This window comes from Bufo bufo, chromosome 8 (genome assembly GCF_905171765.1).
Source record: "Bufo bufo chromosome 8, aBufBuf1.1, whole genome shotgun sequence".
Lineage (NCBI taxonomy): Eukaryota > Metazoa > Chordata > Amphibia > Anura > Bufonidae > Bufo > Bufo bufo.
The window spans coordinates 131,918,728-131,935,756 of NC_053396.1; the positions used below are offsets into that span (position 1 = coordinate 131,918,728).

The 17,029-nt window shown below is 47.5% G+C and overlaps 1 protein-coding gene across 1 annotated transcript in view; it reads right to left on the reverse strand.

Moving 5' to 3' along the window:
- LOC120977372 (phosphoglycerate kinase 1) overlaps positions 1-17,029 on the reverse strand; it is a 35,928-nt gene that overhangs the window by 8,981 nt on the left and 9,918 nt on the right. The window contains exons 5-6 of the mRNA XM_040405299.1: positions 15,719-15,822; positions 12,848-12,967 (exon numbers count right to left, since the gene is read on the reverse strand). Of these exons, the coding sequence (XP_040261233.1) occupies positions 12,848-12,967; positions 15,719-15,822 (224 nt within the window). The remainder of the gene's footprint in view (positions 1-12,847; positions 12,968-15,718; positions 15,823-17,029) is intronic.

Genomic DNA, 17,029 nt, shown 5'->3' on the forward strand with positions numbered 1-17,029 from the left:
CATGCGCAGAACAGAGACGCGCACGGAGAGGATCGCTTCAGCTGGAGATGGGCGGGCTGGAGGGACGCGCTGGGCGGCGGCAGTTTGTTAAGGTAGACGGAGCCTCTAGGTGCTAATCACGCCCCCATAGCACCTAGAGGCTCATTTGCATATCTATATAAGTTATTTTTTTAGCTAAACGGCAGGACAATAAGCTCTTATATTAGGATGGTTAGATAAAGCAGACACTAGCGGATCGCTAGTGTCTGAAAGCTAAATAGGTGAAACGAAGTGATAGAAACCCTTTAAGGACCAACCAAGTGTCACTTTGTGGTAATAACTTTAAAACGCTTTCTTATCCAGGCCATTCTGAGAATGTTTTCTCATCACATAATGTACTTCATGACAGTGGTAAAATGGAGTCAAAATATTTCATTTTTATTTAAAAAAAAATAACTTACCAAAAATGTGGCAGAATTAGCAAATCTCCAAATTTCAAAACTTTTATAACAGATAGTAATACCTACAAGAATAGTTATTACTTTACATTCCCTATATGTCTACTTCATGTTTGGATCATTTTGAAAATGAAATTTTTTGGGACGTTAGAAGGCTTAGAAGCAAATCTTAATTTTTAAGAAAATTTCCAAAACCAAATTTTTCAGGACCAGTTCAGTTATGAAAATCACTTTTTGGGCTTACATATTTGAAACCACCCATAAATCACCACAATTTTAGAAACTACACGCCTCAAGCTATTCAAAACTGATTTTACAAACGTTAACCCTTTAGGTGTCCCACGAGAAAATGGAAATGAAATTTCAAAATTACACTTTTTTTGCAGATGTTAAATTTTAATCAATTTTTTTCTGCAACACATCAAGGGTTAACAGCCAAACAAAACTCCATCTATTACCCCAAATCTAGAGTTTACAGAAACACCCCATGTGTGCTCAAAAACTGATGTATGGGCACACAGCAGGCTTCAGAGTGGAAGGAGCACCATATGGCTTTTGGAGAGCGGATTTAGCTGGAATGGTAATCGGGAGCTGCGTCGCATATTAAGACACCCTGAGGTGGCCCTACAGTGGAAACCCCCCAAAAATTACCCCATTCCGGAAACTACACACCTCAAGGAATATTTCAGTGTGTGTAGTGAGCACTTTGACCCATCAGGTGTTTCACAGAATCAGGAAACACTTGGCTGTGAAAAGGAAAAATTAAAAAACGTTTCAAGAAAAAAGTTGCTTTACACCCAAATTTCTCACTTTCACAAGGCGTAACAGGACAAAGCGCACACCACATTTTGTTCCCCATTTTCCCCCGAATACGGCAACACCCCATATGTGCTCAAAAAAAAAAAAGGATGTATGGACGCACAGCAGGGCTCTATAGTCAAACAGCAAAATATGGATTTTGCTGACCTGAATTAGCAGACATTGATTTCAGGTGCCATGTTGCATTTAAAAGATTTCGGAGGTCCCCAGAAATTAAAAACCCCAAGAAGTGACCCCATCCAAAAATTTTAAGTGGTAGAAATGGTAATTTTCAGCAAACAGGCGTCTCACAGAAGACAGAAACACTTAAAGGATTTCAAATCACACATTTCTGAAAGAAATTTTTTCACTTTCACAAGGGGTTAAAGGAGAAAATTGCCCCCAGTATGTGTTCCCCAATTTCTCTCCATTCAGGAAACATCCCATATGTACTTGTAGCCTGCTGTATGGGCGCACAGCAGGGCTCTAGAGGCAAAGTGCAAAATATGGTTTTTGGCAGGCCTGAATTGGCAGACATGGATCTTAGGTGCCATGTTGCATTAAAAAAAAATTCTGGAGGTCCCCAGAAGTTGAAACTCTCCAAGAAGTGACCCCATTTTGGAAAGCGCACCCCCGTACGAACATTTTAATGGGTGGAAAGGGCACTTTTGACCTAACAGTTGTCTCACAGAAAAGAATATGTAGTGGTTGTTGGAAAGTGGATATGCAAGCGATGTGGACTAAATCAGAGATATAAAGTGGAAATATTACAGGGAGCATAAAGGATGAAAATAAATTTATACTCCATAAATGAGTGGTACATTTTAAAACACCCCTGCATGCACAGGCCAGGTTTCACAGTGGTAAATGGAGTCTTTCCTTATACCCCTTTTGAAACACATTGCATCTTTTTTGGGTCCTTCCCTTGATGTCTGGGAAAACCTGACCTAGAAAATGTTGCCCTGGTACAACACTGGCATCATGACTTCCTGAAGTGCTGGGACCCTCCCCGGCCTGGGTTTGAAAAAAATTAGGCCCTTGATAACCACCTCTTGGAACTGAAGGAAAGTTCCCGTGTGGCCTACAGACTGAAATAGCACGTAGGTATTGCACATTGCCATCTGTACAATGTGTTCGGCCAGCTTTTTGTACCACACTTTAGTTTTTCTTGTGGCACTGTAGGGCTTCAGAATGTGCCTGTTGTAGTCCAGGATACAAACTGGTCTGGGGGTAGCGGTTTTGGTACCTCATACAGGAGCAGGGGAGCTTGCATTAGTGTGAATGGTGGTCAGTACAAGGATGTCCCTCTTGTCCCAATTGGGTGAAAGTAGGGCTTTCACCCATTCTCAGTGGTTGCCCTACCAGGGATCTAGGGAGGCCTGATTTTTGCGCACTGTGCCGCAAGCCACAGTACCTATGGCAGTTAGGGACATGATTAGGGGTAAGCTGGTATAATAGTTATCCACATAGAGGTGATAACCCTTATCTAGCAGTGGGTGCAGCAAGTCCCGCACGATCTTGCCACTAACTCCTAGGATGGGGGGGGGGGGGGGGGCATTCTGGGGGTTCTATCCGGGAATCTTTCCCTTTGTAAATGAGGAACTTGTGGGTGTACCCGGAGCTACTCAAAGTTTGTATATTTTTATGCCATAGCTTGCCCGTTTGCTAGGCAGGTACCGGCGGAATCTAATCCTCCCTTTGAGTAATAGGGACTCATCTACACAGACATTTTTATCTGGGTTGTACACCTCAGCAAACTGTGTTAAAGTGGTCAACGACAGGCCTAACCATGAACAGACAGACAAATGTGGTGTCGTTTTGGGGTGTGCACTGAATTGTCATTGTAGTGTAGGAATTTCCTAATGGACTCAAACCGCTTCCAGGTCATTGTGTTACTGTAAATTGGAGTTTGGTACAAAATGTCCGAACGCCAATATTGTCCAACGTTTGATATTTTTACAATGCCCAAATGCAGCACGAGTCCCCAAAACGTAATCTCTGCTGCACTTACTGGGGTCCAACCTAGGGGTCTAGCGTATGCCGATGTAGGGTTCTGATCAATAAATTGTTGGGCGTATAAATTAGTTTGGACCACCATTACATTTGGAAAATCTTCAGAAGATTAAAAATTAATAAGAACAAATCTAGTTCAGGGAAGCCCACACAGTCAATCTGTATTCTGGAGCTGCCCTCAAAATCCAGAATTTGGGGCTGATCATTGTCAGGGGGTGGGGTCCATAAGGATTCACTCTGAGGGCAGGCGGGCTGCCTCCGCTGCTACCCTGGGGCACCTTCTAGAGGGTCCCTCATCAGCAGATAAAGATGATTGGGTAGCCGAGTATACTTCTTGGGTTGGACGGGCCATTTTTATTTTATTGGGGTGTGTAGAAACCTTTATTTCGTGTGAGGGGTGTGTATGTTGTGTTTTCACATGTGAAGGGGCTTGTAATAAATTTGATTTTAAATATTTTAAATAAAAAATAAAAAAGTGCAAAGAATAATCCCCAGGTGCTGATCAGGCAGGTACGCACTGAACAGCACTTGGCGGTCACAGCCCGCACGCAGAAAAAGTGGTGCAGAGCTGGAAAATTGCAAATAAATTATTTTTTGATTTTATATTTATATTATATTAAGTCCCAGCAAGCCAACAGCAGCACAGAACCTCTGCATGCAGTCACCAGCTAGTTCAGCCCTTTCCTGTGCAGCTGTAGCGCTGCTATTGGCTGGAGCGTTGTTCCAGCCAATCACAGCGCTGGCAGGGGACACCAAACACTGGTGTCCCCTGCCTCAAGTCTGAGGAGACCGGTGCTGACCGGTCACCTAACCCCTGACAGCTTCTTCCTGCGCTGGGATGTGCCGGTGTTCTGTCAGAAAAACCTTAAATCGTCAGATTCCCTTACCCCACGTGACTTCCAGGGGTGTGCGCCTCCGCGCAAGCGCAGCACCATGGCACGGCGCCTCCTCCTCGACAGCGCAGTACCACGGCTTGGGCAAGTTAAATTTAAAGTGAGCGTTGATTCATGGACGCTCGCATGGACACCGCACAGGCACCCAACCGCGCGTGCTCTCTCAGGTGCGTCCATGAATCAACGCGCACTGTCATTTTACCTTGTCCATGCCGTGGTAGGTGCTGTGCCGTGGTACTGCGCTTGCGGAGGCGTACACCCCCAGAAGTCACCTGGGGTAAGGGAATCTGACGATTTAAGGTTTTCTGACAGAACACTGGTCTACATTGACAGGCAAATAGCGGCACTGCCAGTAAGAGCGGACATGGTGCCCCAATTCCCCAGAGTCACACAGACCTTGCGCCGTACATGTACGGTGCTGGTCCTTAAGGGGTTAAACACCTGGACAACTCTTAATTGCCAGCCATGTAATATTCAGTAAGCCCTCAAACTCATCCTCCTAAACCCGACCTGCCTATATACCGCATATATTGACAGGTATTCCAGGTGACCGTCCTTGGATGGTTAGCAGTCCGGCATAAACATGTAGAAAACCGTGAAATACCTGAAATAAAAAGATCCAAGTGCACTCAGACCACGCTATAATAACGGAGCGGCAGCGGCCTGTACAACTGAAAACACACAGGCTACGCTATAGCAGACATCTTGCTGCTTACTCAGCATTTGCCAACTCATCCAGAACATGGAGTAGAGAACAGGTCAAAGTCCATAGAGCCTCACGAAGACACATCAATGGTCTTCCACAATGGAAGCAGCCCGATCATGCACATCAATGAGCACTTTGTGCCAAGCTGTTCCCTTGTAGTTAAAGGCCACACTATAACCAAATAAATTGGGACCCACAGCTTTCTGCAGTGCTAACAGACTAGGACATTTATCAAAACTGGTGTAAAGTAGAACCAGCTTAGTTGCCCGTAGCAACCAATCAGATTCTACCGTTGATTTTTCAGAGCTCCTGAAAATGAAAGGTGGAATCTGATTGGTTGCTATGGACAACTGAGCCACTTTTCCTTTACACCAGTTGATACATCTCCCACGTTGTACATACAGTACAGACCAAAAGTTTGGACACACCTTCATTCAAAGAGTTTTTTATTTTCAGGACTATGAAAATTGTAGATTCACACTGAAGGCATCAAAACTATGAATTAACACATGTGGAGTTATATACATAACAAACAAGTGTGAAACAACTGAAAATATGTCATATTCTAGGTTCTTCAAAGTAGCCACCTTTTGCTTTGATTACTGCTTTGCACACTCTTGGCATTCTCTTCATGAGCTTCAAGAGGTAGTCCCCTGAAATGGTTTTCACTTCACAGGTGTGTCCTGTCAGGTTTAATAAGTGGGAGTTCTTGCCTTATAAATGGGGTTGGGACCATCAGTTGCGTTGATGAGAAGTCAGGTGGATACACAGCTGATAGTCCTACTGAAAAGACTGTTAGAATTTGTATTATGGAAAGAAAAAAGCAGCTAAGTAAAGACAAACCAGTGGCCATCATTACTTTTAGAAATGAAGGTCAGTCAGCCGAAAAATTGGGAAAACTTTGAAAGTAGGGGCTATTTGACCATGAAGGAGAGTGATGGGGTGCTGCGCCAGATGAGCTGACCTCCACAGTCACCGGACCTGAACCCAATCGAGATGGTTTGGGGTGAGCTGGACCGCAGCGTGAAGGCAAAAGGGCCAACAAGTGCTAAGCATCTCTGGGAACTCCTTCAAGACTGTTGAAGACCATTTCAGGGGACTACCTCTTGAAGCTCATCAAGAGAATGTCAAGAGTGTGCAAAGCAGTAATCAAAGTAAAAGGTGGCTACTTTGAAGAACCTAGAATATGACCTATTTTCAGTTGTTTCACACTTGTTTGTTATGTATATAATTCCACATGTGTTAATTCATAGTTTTGATGCCTTCATAGTCATGAAAATAAAGAAAACTCTTTGAATGAGAAGGTGTCCAAACTTTTGGTCTGTACTGTATATAAGGCAAAATATTAATGAGCGATGAGGCAGCGGTCTACAGATTTAAAGGGGTTGTAATGGCACAAGAATTCACTTCACTGCCTCCAGGTTTCCCTTAGGCCACATGGAGATGACCCCTCAATGCCAATGTAAGGAAGCCATAGTATCCATCTTTAGCTTTCCCGGGATGGTGGAGGTGTCTTCTACTACACACATGCTGAAGAAAGGATTTAACACTGGTGTAGATACAGGAGATCCTGGGAAATGATGTCCTGGATCTGCATTAGTGCTGAACACTCAGCGGAGATGCCTCCAAACACCACAGCTCATTTGAGGAGTATGTAAAAAAAAAAAAAAAAAAAAAAAAGCCAAAAGACAGCAATAGAAATAACTAAAAAACCAATACACCAGGTCGATCCTGCTGCTCCAGTGGCAGCAGTGACTTCCCAGTTATTGCAGCCAATCACTGGCCTCAGTTTTGAGTTGTACACTGTTGAGGCCAGTGATGTGTAGACAGGCATGTCACTGCTGCAGCCAAGTAAACCAGACCAGCAGCACTAGAGCAGTAGGGTATCAGACGGGCGAAAATTTGTTTTCTGTTATTTTGTTACATTGTCTGTCGCTGCCCAATTTATGAACCTAGACAATAAAAAAATAATTAAACATACAAAGCATGCAACATTTATAGCTCGTCAGCTGCCAAGCTAGCAAAATTCTAGAAAACAGCTTAAAATGTACTTATGAGTAGCTATTTTATAACATTTTAATAAAATTTTTCCTGCCTGGACGAGCCCTTTAAGAACAGTCTTCCAAAAGATGCAGACACTTTATAAAAAGGAGATTTTTGTGAAACTCACCTGTAAAATCTTTTTCTCGTCTTTTCCATTGGGGGACACAGACCATGGGTATAGCTTGAGGTATTAGTAGGAGGGACACTATGCAAATGAAAGAGCTCCTCCTCCTCGGCTATACCCCCCGACTCCACCAGGAGGAACTCAGGCGTTGCACAAGCAGTAGGAGAAGGAGCAAGAAAAACTTAAGGAAACCATCGGACCAAGCCATAAGGTCCAACCATAAGCAGAAAACTGAATTGAAGCCCCCTCCTGCAATAGACAGAATGGGTGGGAGCTGTGTCCCCCAATGGAAAAGACGAGAAAAAGATTTTACAGGTGAGTTTCACAAAAATCTCCTTTTCTCGTGCTTTTTTCCATTGGGGGACACAGACCATGGGACGTCCTAAAGCAGTCCATGGGGTGGGAAAAAATCTCCGCACCGCCAGGAGGAACGTCCAACGGTCAAACAGGAACCACAGCCTGCAAAACCCTGCGGCCAAAGACCGCATCAGCCGAAGCCAGTGAATGCAACTGATAAAAATTTGTAAAGGTATGTAAGGATGACCAGGTGGCCGCCTTACACAGCTGAGACGCAGAGGCATGATTGCGTCTTGCCCAGGAAGCCCCCACTGCCCTAGCGGAGTGAGCGGTAATCCTAGCAGGGGGAACTCTACCACAAGCGCGATAAGCCGTGGAAATAGCCGAGCAGATCCAGAGCGCCGAAAACGGCAGACGGAAGCAATACCCGCGAGATACACCTTCAGGGCCCGTACGACATCCAGGGAATTGCAGAGTGCGTTCCTTGGGGAGAGCCGGAGAAGGGCAAAAGGAAGGCAGGACCAGATCCTCATTAAGGTGGAAGGGAGAGACCACCTGGGGCAAAAAGGAGGGGACCGGACGGAGCACAACCTTATCTTGTTGGAAAACCAGAAAAGGCTCCTGATAGGAAAGAGCGGCCAGCTCCGACACCAGTCTGATTTAAAAACTTGAGATGGGATTTGAACTCACAGCTTCTGCATAATCGCCCAGAACTTTAATCACTACGCTATGTAGCTGCATTAGAACTTATGGCCCCAAGGAAGACCACTTTCCAGGTGAAAACAGTCAGAGAGACGTCCCTCAAAGGGGGCCGACTGCAGAGCGCGCAGGACCAAATTGAGATCCCAAGGAGACAAAAGGGGGAACATGCGGGGGAACCGAATGTGCCACCCCCTTAAGAAAGGTCTTCACCGGACCCATAAGAGCAAGGGACCACTGAAAAAAAGACGGCCAGCGCCGAAACCTGACCTTACAGGGAACTAGGCGACAGTCCCTGCTCAAGCCCAGACTGAAGAAAAGACAGTACCATCATGATGGAAAAGCAAAGGGGAGGGAACCCCGAACTCTCACAAAAAGACAGGAAAGGCTTCCAGGAACGATAGTAAATCCGAGAGGAAGAAGACTTCCTCGCTCTGATCATGGCCCTAATCACTGAATCCGAGAACCCCCTCTTCTTCGGGATGGCGGTTTCAACAGCCACTCCGTTAAACGAAGAGACCGGAAATTCTGGTGGAAAAGCAGGCCCTGAGACAGTAGGCCCTGTCTGTCGGGAAGAGGCCATGGGGCGTCCGCCAGCATCCGAGCCACGTCCGAAAACCACGCACGGCGAGGCCACTCTGGGGCGATGAGAACGGTCTGGATCCCTTCCGTCTCGATCTTGCGTAGAACCTTTGGTAGGACAGGAAAACAGAGGAGGCTGAAGTCCTGCCACGGAGACACCTGCACGTCCATCCATACGCCCTCAGATCTCGGGCGCGAGCCAGGAACACTGGGAGCTTGTTGTTGAACCTGGACGCCAGTAGGTCCACATCCGGACGACCACATCTGTGGCAGATTTCTTCGAACACTTCTGGATGCAGAGACCACTCGTCTGGATTCCCCTAGTTGCGGCTTAGACAAAACCGCTGTCCAGTTGTCCACTCCTGGAATGTAAACTGCTGACAACACCGGAACGTGCGTCCCCGCCCACGTCAGAATTCTCGTCACCTCCTGCATCACCATCCGACTGCGGGTCCCGCCCTGATGGTTGATGTAGGCCACGGCCGTGGCATTGCCCAATTGAATCCTCACTGGGAGGCCCGCAAGGAGAGGGGTCCAATGGGAGAAAGAGAGAGCGGAAAATCGCCCTCTGTTCCAGAATGTTGATTGGAAGGCGAGACTCTGCCGCCGACCCAATCCGTTGAACCGTGCGAGACTGGAGAATGCCGCCCCAACCCAGGAGGCTGGCATCGGTGGTGATGATCGTCCAGGAAAAAGGGAAAAAAGATCTCCCCGACCTCAGGTTCATCGGGGACAGCCACCAAGGAAGAGCTGCCCGAACCCACTGAGACAAGCAGACGCTATCGTCCAGACCCCGAGAGGTCTTGTCCCAGAGGTAAAGCATCTTCTGTTGCACCAGGCGAGTGTGAAACCGGGCATATGGAACGGCCTCGAAAGAGGCTACCATAAGACTCAGAACCTGCATGTACTCCCGTATGGATAGGCACGGGTAGCGCAGCAGATGTGGCACTGCGCCCTGGATCTGGGAGGACTTGAAGGCAGGCAGAATACTCTGGCGGCCGAGGTATCCAATAACATCCCCCAGAAGGAGAGCTTCTGGGACGGGAAGAGACAGGAGTTTGGGAAAGTTATCAGCCAGCCGAACTGCTCCAGTCTGAACAGTGATCCGTACGCTATCCTCGGCCTGCGGTAGAGAGGGGGCCTCTATCCGGATATTGTCCCGATAGGGCAGCAAAGGAATGCCCCTGGTACGAAAAAAGCGCCATGAGCGGTCCAGGACCTTGGTAAGGACCCGAGGGGTGGTCGCCAATCGAAGGAAGGGCGACAAACTGACAGTGTCGACCCCTAATGGCGAAGCGCAGGAATCGTTGGTGGGAATCCGCAATCGTGACATGCAGATAGGCTTGGGCGCAGCAGGGCGAGCTGACTGGGCCCTCTAGTGCCGGGAAGGCTGGTTTAAAGGAAGGCCTTTTTGCGGACGACCTGAGACCCCCAGCGGGGGAAGCAGGCGACAGCCTACCACATGAGAAACGGCAAAAGGCATGCAGAGATGAACTTGTCTAACTGATCCCCATAAGGTCTGGAAACCCCAAAGGGGAGATTAGCGAGGGAACGCTTGGTGGAGGCATCGGCGTCCCACACCTTTAATCTGATCTCTTCGCACTGAGTGACAGAGATGGCCAACCTGCGGGCAAAGAGGGGAACAATGTCCCTAGAAGCTTCGTAAAGAATCTTAGAAGCCTGAGACATCTGGAGAACCAACTCCAGTGTGTCAGTAGATGCAACTTGCTCCGCCAGTTCCTGGTGGTGGCGCTGTAACCACACCGAGAGAGCACTGGCTACCCCTGCTGAGTGAAAGGTAGGTCGCAGGGACGCGCCTGCCAGTGAAGAAAAGGACCTGGAAAGAGAGTCTATGCGTCTGTCTACAGCATCCTACAAAGAGGAACTGTCTAAGACAGGGAGAGCCATATAATTGGCTAATCCAGCCACCAAGGATCCACCCTAGGGGGAGGAGACACATCTCCTCGCCATCAGCAGGGAAAGGATAAAGTATATTCACGCGCTGGGTGGTCGAGAACCTTATTAAGACGACCCCAGGCCCTGGATATGACCGCGGAAAAATCCCTCATGGACCGGGAACACGGTAGTCTCCAACTCCCTGGACAGAAAAAAGGGGGGAACTCCTGACCAGTGGAAGGAGGAGAATCCCCTTGGAGAATAAAGGTGTCTCAGACAGTCGCCACTAAGTCAGCCACCACGGTGGAGAGCTTAGGCAAGGGGTCACGCTCCATGACCTGGTCAGAGCCAGACATTCCCCTTCAGACTTGCGCTCCCTAAGGGAGGAGGGGAGAGTCGTCCGAACGCGCCACTAGGCGAGGGGGGAGAGACGGAGCCATTCGAGGATGGATGCTGCCGCTCACGCTCCCTGTTAGTAGTCGGGCGTCTTCTGTGGAAAACCACAGAGAGGTGGTTGGTGTCACAGGATTTGAAAATGCCCTATAGTCCAAAAAAGGACCTGGCTCGTCTGAGCCGGATAATTCCCCTTCGGATTGCTCTCCCTAGGGAGGGGGAAGAGCAGTCCGAAAGCGCCACAGGCGAGGGGGGAGACGGAGACATCCGAGGTGGTATGCTGCCGCTCACGCTGCCTCTACGTAGCCAGGCACCCACTGTGGGGACCACTGAGAAAGATGGAGAGGTTAGCGCCACAGGAATAAAGGCCAAGGCTGCCTTGGCGACTAAGACCAGTTCAGCGGCCGCGCTGGACATGGCAGATGCCCAAGCGGGGACCGCAGGTTCCCAGGGACGGAGGTCCTTGTAAACCCAGATGGGAAATTTTTTAATTTCATTTTATTTATTTATTTTTAATTAAATTTTTTTTTTTTTTTTTTTTTTAAAACATCAGAGGTCAAGACCTTAACTCACACAGCTATGAGCTGTAGTACCGCCGTCTCCGCAGAGAGGCAGGATAGCGTCATGCGGAGGGAGGACTGGGCTGAGCAAGAGATGGAGGATATCCTGTCCAGGGGCAGAGCACAAGAGACAGGCGACGAAAAAAAGGTTGAATGGCACATCTGACAGGACCCCAGTGGGGCCTGAGAAAAAAGTTATGGCAAACCAAGGGGAAGACTTATCCCCACACCTGCTTTAGCTTAGCAGCCAGGTCTGATAACGCCCATTTGTATCTGTCACATCAAAGGCATGGCATTTACTCATACAGCAGAAAGCTGTATTAATGGGCAGCAGAAGAGGACCACCGGCGGCTTTTTAAGCCATTCTCCTGATTTGAGAGGAGCAGGGAAGTCGCGCGAGAGTTCGGACTGCACGGCCGAACACAGCAAGAGGAAGTGCCAGAGCAGAACAGAGGCTCCGCCCCCCGGCCGCGTCATAATGGCGCGAAAAGAACGCGCGCGCCGTATGAAAAAATGGACCCATCGTTACCCGGGCCTCTTTACATGTATCGGGGGCTAATGTCCCTGGGTTAAAAAGGGAAGAGCCAGCGCAGCCGCGGTGAGTACCACCGCCGAACTCTGTGGTGCGTCCCTGCTCAGGAGAAAAAAAGAGCGATGCCGGCAAGTGCCGCGCATAGCCTGCCAGATGCCTTTGAGCCTGCCTTAAAGGCAGGCAATATGTGCCCCTAATAAAGAGCCCAAAGTGCCCCCAGAAGGATTCCTATCTCTGCTTCACCCAGGCAGCTTCAGGGGAATGAGAATGGTGGAGGATCTGTCACATCAAAGGCATGGGTAAGGCAGGGTGCAGGTTTACTTATCTGCTCCTGCAGATCTTCTCCCTCGACTCCAGGACCAGCAGGGATGCACCTCTTCAGGCTTCTGACTCCTTGCCCAGGAGTGCAGTGCTCTGGTGGAGGGTGGCAGCAGGTGACCCAGAGGCTGGTGGGAAACCGGAGCTGCAGGTCGAGCCCGGATCCACTTGTCTTCTTTGGGGGCAATGGAGGCAGCCAGGCAGCGTCCAAGGACGGCGGCGGGCACTCCACGGGGGACCAGGAAGGCGCCATGCCGACCTGTGTCCCCATCTAGAAAGAAAATAACAAAAAAGGAGTAGATATAGTGATCGTGTCAACCTCCTTCACCGGACACTAAGCAAAGACTGAGTTCCTCCTGGTGGAGTCGGGGGGTATAGCCGAGGAGGAGGAGCTCTTTCATTTGCATAGTGTCCCTCCTACTAATACCTCAAGCTATACCCATGGTCTGTGTCCCCCAATGGAAAAAAGCACGAGAAAAGGAAAGTGCAAAAATAATGAACATTGAGACAGAGGAAAGCTATGAAAGGCAGCACACACTCATTTAGGCTTACTTACCCTCCAAGAATGGCAAGGAATGGTCTCTCTGGGTTCTCCAAAGCTTTGGCAAAATAGTCAAGCTCTTTCTTCATTAAGAAGCCAGAAGCTCTCTGGGGCAAATTAACTCCCACCATGGAGCTGGAAGAGGAGGAGAAACACCATGTTAAAAAGGCAGGTCTTGGTGCATGGATTCCTACAGGATTGTGGCCGCAGTAGTGCTGATGACACCAACAGCAGCCATCCACGAAAGACGAGGCAAGGATATACAGTTGAAGATTGGATTAGGAGGCTAGTTTGACTACTGGAGCACTACCATTGTTTGGTTGTAAAGTGCAAATCATACTTAAAAAAAAAACAAAAAAAAAACAAAAAACCCGTCAGCACTTTTGACCATGCTAAACTGCTCAAGGTGCCAGGTAGGGGCTGGGGACAACAGTATCAACTTACCTTTTGTGGAGCTTTTCTCAGGAGTAGTGAGAATATGAAGTTTTACTCTACCAAATTCTGCTCTCAAGTGCCCAGAGTGAGGCTTCACTGTAGTGCCCTCTACATTGAGCAGCTTCAAGCCACCCCCCTTTGCTTTAAATGACAACTATAGCATCCAAAAGGAGACCAGTACAGCTGTCACTCAGAGCAGAGGGGAGGGGCTGTAAAGCAGCTCAATGCAGAGAACACTTTACAGTGAACACCCACCCTGGGCACTTGAGAGAAATGAATTTGGTAGACTAAAACTTCATATTCTCACTACCCCTGATGAGAAAATCTTCAAAAATTATGTTTGTCCTGCTCTCCTCAACCCCCACCTACTGCTTTCAACAGTTCGGCATAGTCAAAGCTGCTGACAGATTCCCTTTAAAGAGGACCTTTCACCAGAAGTATGTAAACTGACCATACAGACGTGTAGAGCGGCGCCCAGGGATCTCCCTGCACTTACTGTTATCCCCGGGCGCCACTCCGTTCTCCGGTTATAGCCTCCAGTAAGGCTCCACCCAGGGGAACCTGCCGGCGTCTCTCCTATGCTGCAGCGCTCAGCTCATAGCCAGGCTATGAGCTGAGCGCTGCGATTGGCCAGCGCTACAGCATAGGAGAAGGAGACCGCGGCAGGCTTAACTGGGTGGAGCCTAACTACGAAGATACCGGAGGCTATAACCGGAGAACGGAGCGGCGCCCGGGGATAACAGTAAGTGCAGGGAGATCCCAGGGCGCCGCTCTACACGTCTGTATAGTCAGTTTACATACTTTCTTCTGGTGAAAGGTCTTCTTTAAAGTCAAGAGCCATATTTGATAAGATTGAGAGGTATCCATTTACTGATTATGTAATAAGTGGGTGTCTAACCAGTTGGCCCCTCTACTGATCACTAGAATGGAGGATATAATCCTTTGTCCCCTCTAAATGAGGTTTGAATGTAGTAGCAATGAGCATGCCCAAAGCCGCTCCTCAATTGCTATGGGTCCTACATACACACACCCAACATGTCACATGACCAGTGGACCGTGCTGAACAATTATGGCTGAAAAACTCCTTTAAATGCAAGACAACCGCTATGAGGCCATAGGGAAGACCAGGAGCCATAACGCTACCCTGAACCAAACATAGCTTCACAAACTGTGAAGTTGTACTCGTGCAGAAAAGCCAAAGTAATATATGAAGTTTCTCACTGGAAATCACAGCAGAGGCTAGAATAGAAAAACGGGTACCAGCTGGCAAGTTGGCAGCCATCCAGTTGTTACCAGGACTTCTTTCTATGAACTGGCAAATGGGGAAAATTCATCTGGCACAACCCAAGCCACATAGCCGGCAGACATTTTAGGCCAGAGTAGTTGGCGCAGATCAGTGCTTAAAGGGCTTCTGTCACCCCACTAAAGTGATTTTTTTTTTTGGGCTAGTTAAATTAGTTATATTGCGATATATGAAAATACAATGGTGTTACTTTGATCCAGCAGTTTCTTCTGCAGCAGCTACCAGCAAGTAGACGCCCTACTTGCTGGTAGAGACCTAATTTACATATTATAAAACTTCGTTTTTGGAAGAAACTGCTGGATCAAAGTAACACCATTGTATTTTCATATATCGCAATATAACTAATTTAACTAGCCCAAAAAAAAAAAAAACACTTTAGTGGGGTGACAGAAGCCCTTTAACCAGGGCACTAGTTTTCAGGAATGATAATTGCACCAAACAGCTAAAAGGAAATGTGTCACCCAAAATTTTTTCCCCCTCAATTAAAACCAGAACCTTTTTTCTAATCAGTTTTTATTTTCCGATTGCAAAAGGAAAGAATAGATAAGCTTTGACAATCACCTATTGTGACTGGTGGATCCTGTCTTATCTATACACAGGTGATATTACAGGCAGGATTACAGATAAGCAGGTAACTGTAGTAAAGTGTTCTCTACAGACCAGGAAATTATGCCCATTAGACTTAGCAGCCAGTGCAAAAACCGCAGGATTTTATGCTTCTTGTTAATATAGATGACATGGAAAATTTAAAAACATCAAAAATATGCTAAACATAAAAACATGATTTAAACAATATGTCGTTTTGTGAGGACATATTCCCCTTTAAATATGGCAAGAAACAGACTAGAAAGATGGAAAATGTCCACCTTTGTAGTGCCGTCTGTTGGAGGGTGCAGGAGATGATCTGTCCTCTGCAGGTTTGCAGTACCCAATGCGGCTTTTATTAAACCATAAATAAAAGAGCATCCTGGACCTTAAATTCCCCAAGATCAAAGAAGTTCAGACACATATGGCATTTAGTTGTGTTGAAGCGACTGCATCTATTCCCTACTGGTTCTACAGCTAGCGTGGCGGTACTTCTGAGACTGCGGTACACAGAGGACGTAACCAATTTACTAAGCTTTTATTTTATCATGCAGCTGGGTTACCTGTGAGCTCTGTGTGCCGTCCCAAAGGCATCATTGACGTAGATGTCTCCAAGTTTGGACAGAGATGCTCTGAAAGCTTCAACTTTTGCAGGATCTGCCTTGGTCTGAAAGTAAGAGGGTGGAAATTCTTATTAGAACGCATGCTCCGACACCCTGACAGCCATACCAGATCATGGCATCAAGTAATGGATTAGTGCGAGATTTCCTAACACATGATCAATACCCATGCAAATAAGATTTAGATTTCTCCTACAAGTCCCAAATTTGACATGGCATATTTCATAACTAAAGAATTTGCAAAGACATGCCAGGGTACAATGCATACAGTGCGCTTAGTTACTAAATGTTTTTAATAGACCCCTTCGGAGTGGGGTTCATACTTACCTGGTCCCCACCGCATCACTCCACGGCCGCCTCTGCAAGTCAACATCCTGTTGACAGGGGTCAAGTGATCGCTGCAGCCAATCACTGGCCACACAGTTGACAGGTCACCGCATGACCCCGTGACATCTCGCATAGGTGACAGACTGATTGGCTGCAGGAGTCACGAGACGCCCTCTAACAGAACGTCGATTCCCAGAGACCCAGGACCTGCGGAGGTGGCTGTAAAGCGATGCAGATGGAATCCAGCAGACCAAGTCTGTTAATTATTTTTTTTTTACTGTTGGATAACCCCTTTAATGGAAATTTTACCCTGAAAACTGCCGATCTGAAGATGCATTAAGAGGAACAGAGAATATGTACTGTCTGGTAGTAAGGAAGAGACTGAAGGTCTCCACATATCATGAACAAGTGAACCCTCTAAAAGTTCACATACTGGTTCTCCCATTTCAGCCAGTAAAGGTCAGACGTACAGGCCAGTATTCAGCCAGCTGTACAGTAAGGGAAATACTCCAGGACAGTGTTAAACCAGGTCAGCCATGCCAAAAATAAAAACGTTGAAGAGGCTCTTTACTTGACCTTCAGTAAAATGTCAGGAGGTCATAAGCCCAACAGATAGGATCAGGTTTAAAGGGCAACTAAAAACTTTTCTAAAGCGAAGAGCTGCACCTCTCCACCCTTCATCAGCTCTGCTTGGCTGTCAAAGCAGGTGCTGTACATATCCGGCCTTTCACATGAAGGACACGGACTACGTTGGGGTCTGTTCAATGGAAAACTAATGGTTTTGCATCTAAGATGAACCAGTGTTATCCGTGACTGCGTTTTTTCCCCCTCAAATCCGGAGTATCAGTTTTAGATTTCTCACACGCCTCAAGAAAGAGGCCTTGCGTGTGCAGTCTGTTTTTTTCTTTGACCCATTGAATGGGCCAG